Source organism: Salvelinus alpinus, chromosome 24, assembly GCF_045679555.1.
Source record: "Salvelinus alpinus chromosome 24, SLU_Salpinus.1, whole genome shotgun sequence".
NCBI lineage: Eukaryota > Metazoa > Chordata > Actinopteri > Salmoniformes > Salmonidae > Salvelinus > Salvelinus alpinus.
Window position 1 is genome coordinate 27087226 of NC_092109.1, and position 15345 is coordinate 27102570.

Consider the following 15345-nt stretch of genomic DNA (forward strand, 5'->3'; position numbering starts at 1 on the left):
CCCTATTGAAGATACAGTGGGATATGGGTCATGTTGCACTTCCTACGGCTTCCACTAGAGGTCAACAGTCTTTAGAACCTTGTCTGATGCGTCTACTGTGAAGTGGGGCTGAATGAGAGGGGAATGAGTCAGAGGTCTGGCAGAATGCTTTGAGCTCGTGATGCTCGTTCACGTGAGAGCGAGCTCTGTTCCAATTGCTTTTCTACAGACAAAGGAATTCTCCGGTTGGAACATTATTGAAGATTTATGTTAAAAACATCCTAAAGATTGATTCTATACTTCGTTTGACATGTTTCTACGGACTGTAATATGACTTCATCTGAACTTTTGCCTGGACCTGCCCACGCGTCGTGAGTTTAGATTGTGTACTGAACGCGCGAACAACAAGGAGGAATTTGAACATAAATTATGGACTTTATGGAACAAATCAAACATTTATTGTGGAACTGGGATTCCTGGGAGTGCATTCTGACGAAGATCATCAAAGGTAAGTAAATATTTATAATGCTATTTCTGACTTATGTTGACTCCAACATGGCGGATACCTCTTTGGGTTGATATGTCGTCTGAGCGCCATTTGCTTTTTTCCGTAAAGTTTTTTTGAAATCTGACACAGCGGTTGCATTAAGGAGAAGTATATCTTTAAATCTGTGAATAACACTTGTATCTTTTATTAATGTTTATTATGAGTATTTCTGTGATTTGACGTGGCTCTGTGCAAATTCACGGGATGTTTTGGACTTTATTACATGTCAAGACAATGAGCAGTGGACATTACCATCACATAAACCTCAGACTTTAAACCATATAAAAACACATTTTCATAAATCAAATTAATTCACTGACTGTGAACATTACACCAAGGTCAGCTATCAGAAAGTGATTAGATGAAGTAGCAGAGATCAGCATTTGAATAGTTGGGTGGAGACAGTGGTGTTCACCATATGGTTAGACATATCACGGGGCATCATGAAACCAGGGTTATAGGCATTAGGAGGGCCTGCCATGGCATGTTGGTCAGATGCCATCTTAATTTGAGCCCCTCCGGCAATGCCAGGGGGCCCTGCCATCATACAAGGGTGCATCTCAACCATGCTGGGGGACTGTGGGCCGGTTATGATGTAGCCCTGTTGGTTGGGGGACTGTGGGCTGGTCATGGTGTAGCTCTGTTGATTGGTTGTGTAGGACACGTTTGAGTTGGTCATGGTTGGAGGCTGCACTTGGATGGCCACAGGCTGGGTGGTTGTGAAAGTGCAGCCCTTCTTGTGGTCTTTGATCTCCCTGGCCATCTGACACCATGAGCACCAGACACAGCAGCAGGACACCATGATATCCTCACAGAGGCTTCGCTGTGGACCCATACAGACACATTTGTTTAACACTATAACACACACACGCAAGTTAACAGAACACACATAATACCCCTATCACAACATAAAATGCTTGGGTTCACTTAGAAATTTCTTTGTTTTTAAAAGAAAAGCAATTTTTTTGTCCATTAAGCAATTTTTTGGTCCATTAAAATAACTTAAAATTGATCAGAAATACAACATTGTATTATGGCTGTTGTAGCTATAAACAGCTGATTTTTAATGGAATATTTACATAGGCGTACAGAGGCCCATTATCAGCAACCATCACTCCTGTGTTCCAATGGCACATTGTCTTAGCTAATCCAAGTTTATCATTTTAAAAGGCTAATTGATCATTAGAAAACTATTTTGCAATTATGTTAATTATGTTAATAATTATTATGTCCAATTTGTAAGTCGCTCTGGATAAGAGCGTCTGCTAAATGACTTAAATGTAAAATGTAAAAATGTTAGCATAGCTGAAAACTGTTGTTCTGATTAAAGAAGCAATAAAACTGTCCTTCTTTAGACTAGTTGAGTAACTGGAGAATTTTTTAATATATATATTTTTTTATTTCACCCTTATTTAACCAGGTAGGCAAGTTCTCATTTACAATTGCGACCTGGCCAAGATAAAGCAAAGCAGTTCAACACACAACAACACAGAGTTAAACATGGAGTAAAACAAACATACAGTCAATAATACAGTAGAAAAACAAGTCTATATACAATGTGAGCAAATGAGGTGAGAAGGGAGGTAAAGGCAAAAAAAGGCCATGGTGGCGAGGTAAATACAATATAGCAAGTAAATGTCTGCAGGTATGCAGGCTACTTAAAGTGAAACTGACAGCGTTTTAGCAACATTAACTCTTATTAAAATCTGTTAATTTACACCCCCAGGAAGAATGTGATACCTTTTGTTAATATATCTGTCTTGTCCAAGACCGGAGTCTACGCAGACCGGTGCGCCATAGCCAATCAGAGCTACAGTAGGCCTATATGTAAATAAGCCATTTGCCACACAGGCTTGCCATAATTCCCTTTCGACTGTGTGTTTACAGTCAGTATCAACAGCGCCACTTTAGATCATTAGAACCACATTTGCCAAAAGCCACAAAATACACATGAATGGATTTCTGCAAATAAGTAAATACCACAGAAGTCCTCTTACATTTTTGAACTTCACAGTTCTATTGATCAAACAACCATGAAAAGGTAGGCTATCTCTCCCTCAGTTGTGTATGCACATCAACAAGATCAAAAATTAATATTAGCCAGAGCGAGAGAATCTAATGAGGGAATATTAGATAAACCCTCTCAAACATTTAAAGCTAGTTGGTCATCAAAATGGCACTGAAACGATGGGGAATAGTATCCTGCTCGTCCTTCTTCAGCTTGCCTGCCAATGCCTGCTTGTCCCAACCCATGTTTTGTAATCTGAATGGGATCTTGCCTGCCTGCCCACCCATTTGATCGACGCCAAATACATTTGATTAACAACTAAAATATATGCTAAATGTACTGACACAGAGTCAATGTGCGGGGGTACAGGTTAGTCGAGGTAATTGAGGTAATATGTATATGTAGGTAGGGGGGGACAATGCAAATAATCTGTGTAGCCATTTGACTAGCTGTTCAGGAGTCTTATGGCTTGGGGGTAGAAGCTGTTAAGATGTTTTTTGGACCTAGACTTGGCACTCCGGTACTGCTTGCCATGCGGTAGCAGAGAGAAGAGTCTATGACTAGAGTAGCTGGAGTCTTTGCCAATTTTTAGGGCCTTCCTCTGACACTGCCTGGTATAGAGGTCCTGGGTGGCAGGTAGGTTTGCCCCAGTGACATACTGGGCTGTATGCATTACCCTCTGTAGTGCCTTGAGGTCGGAGGCTGAACAGTTGCCATACCAGGCAGTGATGGAACCAGTCAGGATGCTCTCGATGGTGCAGCAGTCAAACCTTTTGAGGATCTGAGGACCCATGCCAAATCTGTACAGTCTCCTGAGGGGGAATAGGAGTAGTCGTGCCCTCTTAACGACTGTCTTGGTGTGACTGGACCATGTTAGTTTGTTGGTGATGTGGACACCAAGGAACTTAAAGCTCTCAACCTGGCCATGCAGTCATGAGGAGGGGAGTGAGCACGCACCCCTGAGTGGCACCCATGTTGAGGATCAGCGTGGCAGATGTGTTGTTACCTACCCTCACCACCTGGGGGACGGCCCGTCAGGAAGTCCAGGATCCAGTTGCAGAGGGAAGTGTTTAATCACAGGGTCCTTATCTTAGTGGTGAGCTTTGAGGTCACTATGGTGTTCAATGCTGAGCTGTAGTCAATGAATAGCATTCTCACGTAGGTGTTCCTTTTGTCCAGGTGTGAAAGAGTAGTGTGGAGTGCAATAGAGATTGCATAATCTATGGATCTGTTGGGTCGGTATGCACATTGAAGTGGGTCTAGGGTTTCTGGGATGATGGTGTTGATGTGAGCCATGACCAGCCTTTCAAAGCACTTCATGGCTACAGACGTGAGTGCTATGGGTTGGTTGTCATTTAGGCAGGTTACCTTAGTGATCTTGGTCACAGGGACTATGGTGGTCTGCTTGGAACATGTTGTTATTATAAACTCAGTCAGGGACAGGTTGAAAATGTCAGTGAAGCACTTGCCAGTTGGTCAGCGCATGCTCGGAGTACACGTCCATATTTCTACTTTGCATGTTTTGTTGCAGGTTTTAGCTGCTACATTTTAGTAGCCTAGCTAAGACTATGGCATGTGTCTGTACCCTTTCACTCCCCTGTGCGCTGTAAATGGGACACATAAAAGCAGCAATTGAAGCTAAATTCACCGATGCAAGCGCACAAGGCTGTAATTTCATATAGTCGATGACTCATTTATATTCACTGGTGTGTCCTTTTCAGCTTGCAAGCCTTGTTTGACATACGATAGTTTACACACTTAGGTTGGAGTCATTAAAACTTGTTTTTCAACCACTCCACAAATTTCTTGTTAACAAACTATAGTTTCGGCAAGTCAGTTAGGACATCTACTTTGTGCATGACACAAGTAATTTTTCCAACAATTGTTTACAGACAGATTATTTCACTTATAATTCACTGTATCACAATTCCAGTGGGTCAGAAGTTTACATACATTAAGTTGACAGTGCCTTTAAACATCTTGGAAAATTCCAGAAAATTAGGTCATGGATTTAGGAGCTTCTGTTAGGCTAATTTACATTTTTTGAGTCAATTGGAGGTGTACCTGTGGATGTATTTCAAGGCCTACCTTCAAACACAGTTCCTCTTTGTTGACATCATGGGAAAATCAGCCAAGACCTCAGAAAGAAAATTGTAGACCTCCACAAGTCTGGTTCATCCTTGGGAGCAATTTCCAAATGCCTGAAGGTACCATGTTCATCTGTACAAACAATAGTACGCAAGTAGAAATCAAATCAAATCAAACAAAATCAAATCAAATTTATTTGTCACATACACATGGTTAGCAGATGTTAATGCGAGTGTAGCGAAATGCTTGTGCTTCTAGTTCCGACAATGCAGTAATAACCAACAAGTAATCTAACCTAACAATTCCACAAGTACTACCTTATACACACAAGTGTAAAGGGATAAAGAATATGTACATAAAGATATATGAATGAGTGATGGTACAGAACGGCATAGGCAAGATGCAGTAGATGGTATAGAGTACAGTATATACATATGAGATGAGTAATGTAGGGTATGTAAACATAAAGTGGCATAGTTTAAAGTGGCTAGTGATACATGTATTACACAACATGGGACCACGCAGCCGTCATACCGCTCAGGAAGGAGACACATTCTGTCTCCTAGAGATGAACAGGTACAAAAGTATATATAGGAAAGGAAACAGGTACAAAAGTATATATATCCACAGTAAAACGAGTCCTATATCGACATAACCTGAAAGGCCGCTCAGCAGGAGGAAGCCTCTGCTCCAAAACCGCCATAAAATAGCCAGACTATGGTTTGCAACTGCACATGGAGACAAAGATTGTAGATTTTGGAGAAATGTCCTCTGGTCTGATGGAACAAAAATAGAACTGTTTGGCCATAATGACCATCGTTATGTTTGGAGTAAAAAGGGGGATGCTTGCAAGGCGAATAACACCATCCCAACCGTGAAGCACGGGGGTGGCAGCATCATGTTGTGGGGGTGCTTTGCTGCAGGAGGGACTGGTGCACTTCACAAAATAGATGCCATCAGGAGGTAGGAAAATTACGTGGATATATTGAAGCAACAACTCAAGACATCAGTCAGGAAGTTAAAGGTTGGTCGCACATGGGTCTTCCAAATGGACAATGACCCCAAGCATACTTCTAAAGTTGTGGCAAAATGGCTTAAGGACAACAAAGTCAAGGAATTGGAGTGGCCATCACAAAGCCCTGACGTCAATCCTATAGAAGATTTGTGGGCAAAACTGAAAAACGTGTGCGAGCAAGGAGGCCTACAAACCTGACTCAGTTACACCAGCTCTGTTAGGAGGAATTGGCCAAAAGTCACCCAACTTATTGTGGGAAGCTTGTGGAAGGCTACCCAAAACGTTTGACCCAAGTTAAACAATTTAAAGGCAATGCTACCAAATACTAATTGAGTGTATGTAAACTTCTGACCCACTAGGAATGTGATGAAAGAAATAAAAGCTGAAATAAATCATTCTCTTAACTATTATTCTGACATTTCACATTCTTAAAATAAAGTGGTGATCCTAACTGACCTAAGACAGGGAATTTTTACTAGGATTAAATGTCAGGAATTGTGAAAAACTAAGTTTCAATGTATTTGGCTAAGGTGTATGTAAACTTCCACTTCAACTGTATGTTTGCTAACTTATTAGCCACATTATGACTGACTTGTGATCATTGCCCTTCCTAGTTTGATTGTATTGACATTCCCTGCATGTACAGTGGGGCAAAAAAGTATTTAGTCAGCCACCAATTGTGCAAGTTCTCCCACTTAAAAAGATGAGAGAGGCCTGTAATTTTCATCATCGGTACACTTCAACTATGACAGACAAAATGAGAAAAAAAAATCCAGAAAATCACATTGTAGGATTTTTTATGAATTTATTTGCAAATTATGGTGGAAAATAAGTATTTGGTCAATAACAAAAGTTTATCTCAATACTTTGTTATATACCCTTTGTTGGCAATGACAGAGGTCAAACGTTTTCTGTAAGTCTTCACAAGGTTTTCACACACTGTTGCTGGTATTTTGGCCCATTCCTCCATGCAGATCTCCTCTAGAGCAGTGATGTTTTGGGGCTGTTGCTGGGCAACACGGACTTTCAACTCCCTCCAAAGATTTTCTATGGGGTTGAGATCTGGAGACTGGTTAGGCCACTCCAGGACCTTGAAATGCTTCTTACGAAGCCACTCCTTCGTTGCCCGGGCGGTGTGTTTGGGATCATTGTCATGCTGAAAGACCCAGCCACGTTTCATCTTCAATGCCCTTGCTGATGGAAGGAGGTTTTCACTCAAAATCTCACGATACATGGCCCCATTCATTCTGTCCTTTACACGGATCAGTCGTCCTGGTCCCTTTGCAGAAAAACAGCCCCAAAGCATGATGTTTCCACCCCCATGCTTCACAGTAGGTATGGTGTTCTTTGGATGCAACTCAGCATTCTTTGTCCTCCAAACACAACGAGTTGAGTTTTTACCAAAAAGTTCTATTTTGGTTTCATCTGACCATATGACATTCTCCCAATCTTCTTCTGGATCATCCAAATGCTCTCTAGCAAACTTCAGACGGGCCTGGACATGTACTGGTTTAAGCAGGGGGACACGTCTGGCACTGCAGGATTTGAGTCCCTGGCGGCGTAGTGTGTTACTGATGGTAGGCTTTGTTACTTTGGTCCCAGCCCTCTGCAGGTCATTCACTAGGTCCCCCCGTGTGGTTCTGGGATTTTTGCTCACCGTTCTTGTGATCATTTTGACCCCACGGGGTGAGATCTTGCGTGGAGCCCCAGATCGAGGGAGATTATCAGTGGTCTTGTATGTCTTCCATTTCCTAATAATTGCTCCCACAGTTGATTTCTTCAAACCAAGCTGCTTACCTATTGCAGATTCAGTCTTCCCAGCCTGGTGCAGGTCTACAATTTTGTTTCTTGTGTCCTTTGACAGCTCTTTGGTCTTGGCCATAGTGGAGTTTGGAGTGTGACTGTTTGAGGTTGAGGACAGGTGTCTTTTATACTGATAACAAGTTCAAACAGGTGCCATTAATACAGGTAACGAGTGGAGGACAGAGGAGCCTCTTAAAGAAGAAGTTACAGGTCTGTGAGAGCCAGAAATCTTGCTTGTTTGTAGGTGACCAAATACTTATTAAAAATCCTACAATGTGGTTTTCTGGATTTTTTTTTCTCATTTTGTCTGTCATAGTTGAAGTGTACCGATGATGAAAATTACAGGCCTCTCTCATCTTTTTAAGTGGGAGAACTTGCACAATTGGTGGCTGACTAAATACTTTTTTGCCCCACTGTATATATATATGTATATATATATATATAAATAAGCCATTTAGACACTTTTATCCAAAACACCTTACTCATGCATGCATACATTTTACATACGGATGGTTGCAGGAATCGAACCCACTGCCCTGGCTATACACATACCATGCTCTACCAACTGAGCTACCAAGGACCAGACATTAGTTACATTTTAATTTTGAACCATTGAAACTGATACAGTGCATCCTGAATGGGTGGAGGCAGCAAACAATGTACTGTGCCAGCTATTAATTAACAACCTACCAAGAAACAACCAGGAAATGTATTGGTGAATTATATTAATCATGCATTGAACTGCATCCGTCTATTCTGCCAACAATATCTTACCGCACGTCATGGAATTTTGAGTAAAAAATTACCTGTTTTTAAAACATCTCACGCATAAACTGGGAATTTGTTATTTTTCACTGATATTATGATTGTCTGTTTGTTTCATATTTGCAAAGTAGTTAAAGCGCTGTCAGTTCCACTTTCATAGACACACAAAACCTGCAAAACCTGAATGCACATTGGTTGATGGATTTTTTTCCAGGAAACAGAACATTTTACTTTGCTTTGAGCATAATGTTTGAAAGAGCTTTACAAATCAAGTTATTATGAATTCATCTTTCAGATCAGGTTGCACTGGGATCAACTCAAATGTAGGTTGATTGAGATGGCATTGTGGTGGTGGAGATTGACAGCAGATTTAGCCAATGGCAGAATTATACAGTACACCCTAACCACTCTAGCAGCATTCACACTATGTCCATGTGCCATTCATCTGAGGTGCATTGTGCTGCTCTCGTCATTGGGCTGCTACAGTTGTTTTCATAGTGATGTCAGCTGTAGTAGGCCACCTGTAGGTTATCAGCTATCCTGCATGTCTGGATGCCAGACTAAAGTAATTCCCCATGAAGAAAATCATCACTGTAATATATCATCTGGAAATACTTTATTGAATGTTCTGTCGTAACACCTACATTACATTTTAGTTGTTTTGCAGACGCTCTTATCCAGTAGAGAATGCATACATTTTCACTTTTGTTCATACTGGTTCCCCGCAGGAATTAAACCTACAACCCTGGCATTGCAAGTGCCATGCTCTACCAACTTAGCTACATGGGACCTAAATAAGTTTGTCATAAACATCAGGTGTTTGTTCCGACTTACGTCACACCTCTCCCATAAATATGTTACGATGCATGATGTCTTATCATCATTCAAATGATCAAACAGGAAACACAGAAATGATCAGTTTTATCAAGGCCAAAACAAGGAAACAGGGCCAAGACGACATCTTCAATTTCTATTTGATCCTTTCATGCATGAACATAGTATGCAAATGAGAGGGTTGAGTAACAGTGACGAACATATGACATAACCATTCAAAATGAACACTAACTCCATGGCAGTGGTAAGAAACATTAATGTATCAAACATGGGGAAACATTTTCCTTCTAAGGTGTTATGCAATCATGGTCACAGAATAGAACTTGTAGTGGCTAATATTTATTCCTCACTGGCCTCAATCAAACTATGTAAATTGTATAGTCTATTAAAATGTATCTCTCAATATCTTCTCTTTATAGCTGAGGTCCTTAGGTCAAAGTGCCTCATCATTCCAAAATGAGTTAAAAGGATGTTGTGTCCATATAAAAACAAACTTACATTTTGGAGATCAGAAGGAAATACCCTAACATGGCAGAAAATCATCCTAGTGTGCAGTGGGGAAAAAGTACAATTTGTCATACTTGAGTAAAAGTAAAGATATCTTTATAGAAAATGACTCAAATAAAAATGAAAGTCACCCAGTTACATTCGACTTGAGTAAAAGTCTAAAAGTATTTGGTTTTAAATATTCTTAAGTGTCAAATGAAAATGTAATTGCTACAATATACTTACGTATAACAAGTAAAAGTATAAATCATTTCAAATTCCTTACATAAAGCAAACCAAACAACACCATTTTCTTGCCAGGGGCACACTCCAACACTCAGACATAATTTACAAATGAAGCATGTGTTTTCAGTGAGTCTGCCAGATCAGAGGCAGTAGGGATGACCAGGGATGTTCTCTTGATAAGTACGTGATTTAGGACAATTTTCCTGTCCTGCTAAACAATGAAAATGTAACGAGTACTTTTGGGTGTCAGGGGAAAATGTATGGAGTAAAAAGTACATTATTTTACTACATTCCTAAAGAAAATAAAAGTTGTCGAAGATAAATAGCAAAGTAAAGTACAGATACCCCAGAAAATGACTTAAGTAAAAATACTTTAAAGTATTACTTAAGTTTTTAACACCGCTGTAACTCAAACTTCTTGTTAAGTGTTGGTCCCTTGTTTCATGAGCCGAAAAAAAAGACGTGTTTCATATGCACAAAGAGCTTATTTCACTCAAATGTTGTGCACACATTTGTTTACATCCCTGTTAATGAGCATTTCTCCTTTGCCTGACAGATGTGGCATATCAAGAATCTGGGGATAATAAAAGGTCACTCTAAAATATGCAGTTTTGTCACACAACACAAAGCCACAGATGGCTCACATTTTGAGGGGCCGTGCAATTGGCATGCTGACCGCAGGGATGTCCACCAGAGCTGTTGCCAGAGCATTGAATGTTCATTTCTCTACAACATCGTTTTAGAGAATTTGGCAGTACGTCCAACCGTCTTCACAACCGCAGACCACGTGTAACCACGCCAGCCCAGGACCTCCACATCCGGCTTTTTCACCTGCTGGATCGTCTGAGACATGCAACCCGGAGAGCTGATGAAACTGTAGGTTTGCACAACTGAAGAATTTCTGCACAAACTGTCAGAAACCGTCTCGGGGAAGCTCATATGCGTGCTCGTCGTCCTCACTAGGCTTTTAACCTGACTGCAGTTCGGCGTTGTAACCGACTTCAGGGGGCAAATGCTAACCTTCATTGGCCACTGGCACGCTGGAGAAGTGTGCTCTTCACAGATGAATCTCGAAGTTCAACTGTACAGGGCAGATGGCAGACAGGGTGTATGGTCTTGTGTGGGCGAGCGGTTGGCTGATGTCAATGTTGTGAACAGAGTGCCCAATGGTGTCGGTGGAGTTATGGTATGGGCAGGCATAAGCTACGGACAATGAATACAATTGCATTTTATCGAAGGATATTTGAATGCACAGAGATGGCATGACGAGATTCTGAGGCCCATTGTCGTGCCATTCATCCGCCGCCATCACCTAATGTTTCAGCATGATAATGCACAGCCCCATGTCACAAGGATCTGTACACAATTCCTGAAAGCTGAAAATGTCCCAGTTCTTCAATGACCTTCATATTCACCAGACACGTCACCCGTTGAACATGTTTGCGATGCTCAGGATCAATGTGTACTACAGCGTTTTCCAGTTCCCACCAATATCAAGAAACTTCACACAGCCATTGAAGAGGAGTGGGACAACATTCCACAGACCACAATCAACAGCCTGATAAACTCTATGCGAAGGAGATGTGTCGCAGTGCATGTGGCAAATGGTGGTCAAACTATGACTATATTCCCAGTAATGTGAAATCCAATAGATTAGTGCCTAATGAATTCATTTCAATTGACTGATTTCCTTATAAGACATGTAACTCAGTGAAATCTTTGAAATTGTTCCATGTTGTATTTATAGCTTTATTCAGTGTACTTTAAGTGCTGCCTATCTTCCCAGTAGCCTACTTCGTGTGTTAACTGTAGACTGCTCCTAACTTGTTGATGATTGTTGACACATCAACCAGCATTAAGGGGCAGGGCAATTTGTGACTTGTTTTGGTAATCAGTGGCTGTATTGGTACCTGGTTTCTCAGTGGTAGATGTAAGCGTCAGTGGCAGTCTCACCTGCAGAACTAAGACCATCTCCAAAACAAAGACGGTCCTGCCGAGTTGTTCTGCCGAGTTCTTTGAGAAAGGCTCAACACCACTCTCACTTGCGTATCTTACCTAGTTTTCTGATTATCTAATTTTCTCTTTTGTAGCTTTGGCAACTGTGTGTGTTTTCTATACCTGTTCGCTCCTCTCCCTGTAGGCTTTACAGATACTCCCCACCCCTTGGTTGCAATCCTTCTAATTTAGTGTACCCAGCGAGCACAAGCCATGTGGAATTCCGGGTCTCTGGCCCCGTTTGGAACTACCGATCTGCAATCAAGAATGCAGAGTTCATCTCAGCCTGTTGCCCTTCAGTCCCTTGACTTTTTAGCCATGACAGAGACATGGATCAACCCATAGAACTGCTACTCCAGCTGCTCTCTCTTCATCCTACTACGCTTTCTCTCATAGTCAAAGAGCATCTGGTCGTCGTGGTGTTCAATGAGTATCTTAACTAATCCCCCTCTTAACCGAGACACCCCCCACACACACATTTTTTTTAAAAACTTTAATGAACCAACACTTGCACTTGAGGTTTTGCAAAGTGCTTAACAATTCCTGCCTTATTTAAACATGTTTCTCATTGACAACTTTTTCATGTAAATTGATTCTCCTGTAGGCAGTATTTTCTATTAGACCAAGATGCTTGATTATAAAATAAGTAACAGTCCAATAGAAGAGAAACTCAATATAAATGACTTCATTACATGTCAAGACAATGACCAGTGGACATTACCGTCAAATAATCCTCAGACTATAAATCATATAAAAACACATTTTCATCAATCTAATTCATTCATTGACTGTGAACATTACAGCAAAGTCAGCTATCAGAAAGTGATTAGATGAAGCAGCAGAGCTCAGCATTTGGATGGTTGGGTGGAGACAGTGGTGTTCACCATACGGTTAGACATGTCAGGGAGTATCATGAAAGCAGGATTATAGGCAGGTGGATCAGAAGTCGTCATTTGTGAATGGCCTGCAATGGCATGTTGGTCAGATGCCATCTTCATATGACCCCTCCGGCCATCTCAGGGGGCCCTCCCATCATATCAGGGGGCATCTCAGCCATGCTGGAGGACTGTGGGCCGGTCATGATGTAGCTCTGTTGGATGGGGGACTGTGGGCCGGTTATGACGTAGCCCTGTTGGTTGGGGGACTGTGGGCCGCTCATGACGTAGCTCTGTTGGGGGGGACTGTGGGGGTCATGATGTAGCTCTGTTGGATGGGGGACTGTGGGCGTAGCTCTGTTGGTTGGGGGACTGTGGGCCGGTCATGATGTAGCTCTGTTGGATGGGGGACTGTGGGCCGGTTATGACGTAGCTCTGTTGGTTGGGGGGCTGTGGGCCGGTCATGACGTAGCTCTGTTGGTTGGGGGACTGTGGGCCGGTTATGACGTAGCTCTGTTGGTTGGGGGGCTGTGGGCCGGTTATGACGTAGCCCTGTTGGTTGGTCATGTAAGACACATTTGAAGTGGTCATGGTAGGAGGCTGCACTTGGATGGACACAGGCTGGGTGGTTGTGAAAGTACAGCCCTTCTTGTGTTCTTTGATCTCCCTGGCCATCTGACACCATGAGCAACAGGCACAGAAGCAGGACACCAGGATGTCCTCAAAGAGGCTTCCCTGTGGACCCACACAGACACACTTGTTTAACACTATCACACACACACACACAAGTAAACAGAACACACATAATACCCTTTTCACAACATATGTATCTGCAACATCAACATTTATGTGATGTCTATATGTAATGGGAAACATCACACCTGAATGCCATATTTGTGGCGTACAGCAACCCGCATGGACAGACTTGCGGGTGGCACAATGACGGGCACCCCAATAGCAGCCATGAAAGCAGGGCCTATGATGTCCATTAAGGGCAGATAGGTACTCTCTCCAAACTCTCCTGTGGTGGAGCAGGCTAAGCAAGGACAGCACCAGAATTCATTGCAACCTGCACACACACAAACAGACACGTCTCATCAACAGAGAGAGCAACAACAAGACAACTCTTATAGGTGGTGGCAATATTTTAAGACAGAATATCTTGAGCTTAGGATCAGATGGGATATGATGTCCCATGGATACTCACAGATACTCATGTCCTGAAAGGAGTCAAAGAGGCCTGTCTTCCAGCCTTTCATAGCAGGTGCTGCCACCTGCTGATGGACTGTCATGTTAGCTGCCATGGTGATCAGACCTGCCTGCAGACACAATGAAAAGGAAGACGTAGCACTCACAATTGCAGTTTGTTTGTGGGAGAAAATTAATCAGCAGTATGCTTCTAAGATCTAGCTGAACAACACGCCTGGAATCAAGTTGATGACTAGTTGTTGGTTACACAATAAAAACATTCAAGGTGGCCCCACAAAAAAATATTTGGAAACGAGTTCCACAACTTTTTTGACTTCACCAACTTTTTGGGAAAAGTGTTGCATGCAATTCACATTTTTAGTTGAGACAAGTTGGGAAATATTTAGGGTTGTCTTTTTAGTTTCAGGCATGGTCCAATTTTTGGACCAGAAAGTGGGTTCTTTCAAATCTATCTTGACTAACCAATCTCACTAATAATGAAAACAAATCCACATGTTTTGCAGTATCTGGTTAAACACATCATATTATAACCTCTGAAATATATATTTTAATTGTAAAAAAGTCCTTGACAAGTATTTTCTGAATGGCACACTGGGAAATATGTTAATGAAAAAACATCTATCTTCAGCCAACACAGTATTTTAAGTTGCGGGTCTCAGGAAACTGAACTTGTGTGATCAACTCAAATATTTGTTTTGCAAAGGCAAACTTTACTATTTAATAAGTTTACACAAATCAAAACGGCTGTGGAACTAGTTCGCAGATTGGTCTCATAGACTAGACATAACATAGTTAATGTAAATCCGGAACACTCATTAGTATGATGTGTTACATTTGGTATGGTTACACAAGATTGAAGGTGACTTAAGGCAACCTTCAAGACAACAATTGTTTGGTTGATCAAATAATGAGAACATCTGGCAACCCAAAGGTTGTGTGTTTGAATCTCGTCATGGACAACTTTAGCATTTTAGCTAATTAGCAACTTTGCAACTACTTACTACTTTTTAGTTACTTAGCAACTACTTAACCCTTTTAGCTAACACTAACCCCTAGAGCTAGCTAACGTCAGTGTTAGCCACCTAGCTACCTTGCTAATGTTAGCCACAACAAATTGGAATTCGTAATAGATCATACGTTTTGCAAGTTCATAGCATATTGTACTTTAGCAAATTCATAACATGTACTAATTTAAATTCGTAACATATTATACGAATTGTAATTCATAACATATCAAACGAAAAGAGTGATGGACATCCACAAATTAATACACACAGTGCATTCGGAAAGTATTCAGACCCCTTCCCTTTTTCCACATTTTGTTACGTTACACCCTTATTCTAAAATTGATTACATGAAAATACAAATCCTCAACCTACACACAATACCCCATTTATGACAAAGCGAAAACAGGGTTTTAGAATTTTTTGCAAATAAAAAAATATATATTAAAAAATATATCTTATTTACATAAGTATACATACCCTTTGCTATG

The 15345-nt window shown here is 41.3% G+C and overlaps 1 protein-coding gene across 2 annotated transcripts; it reads right to left on the minus strand.

Annotated features, from left to right (window-relative positions):
• Nucleotides 1-557: 557 nt before the first annotated feature.
• On the minus strand, nucleotides 558-13957 carry ponzr10 (plac8 onzin related protein 10). 2 transcript variants are annotated; one of them, XM_071364212.1, is made up of 3 exons: nucleotides 13849-13957; nucleotides 13523-13710; nucleotides 558-1349 (listed from the first exon to the last, which is right to left on the minus strand). In XM_071364212.1, the coding sequence occupies exons 1-3, from the start codon at nucleotides 13943-13945 to the stop codon at nucleotides 903-905; spliced, it is 732 nt and encodes a 243-aa protein (XP_071220313.1). In that variant the 5' UTR covers nucleotides 13946-13957; the 3' UTR covers nucleotides 558-902. The 2 variants fall into 2 exon arrangements, with proteins under 2 accessions (XP_071220313.1, XP_071220314.1); XM_071364213.1 differs by lacking the exon at nucleotides 558-1349 and adding an exon at nucleotides 12245-13376.
• Between the last annotated feature and the right edge of the window lie 1388 nt (nucleotides 13958-15345).

What these genes read in the sequence shown, in the direction of transcription:
- ponzr10 (XM_071364212.1), bottom strand. Translation starts at nt 13,945, where the DNA reads ATGGCAGCTAACATGACAGTCCATCAGCAGGTGGCAGCACCTGCTATG. An exon ending in CTTTCAGGACATGAGTATCT is followed by an intron (nt 13,711 to 13,848) that starts GTGAGTATCCAT and finishes GTGTGTGTGCAG; the next exon opens with GTTGCAATGAATTCTGGTGC. An exon ending in GCCACAAATATGGCATTCAG is followed by an intron (nt 1,350 to 13,522) that starts GTGTGATGTTTC and finishes ATGGGTCCACAG; the next exon opens with CGAAGCCTCTGTGAGGATAT.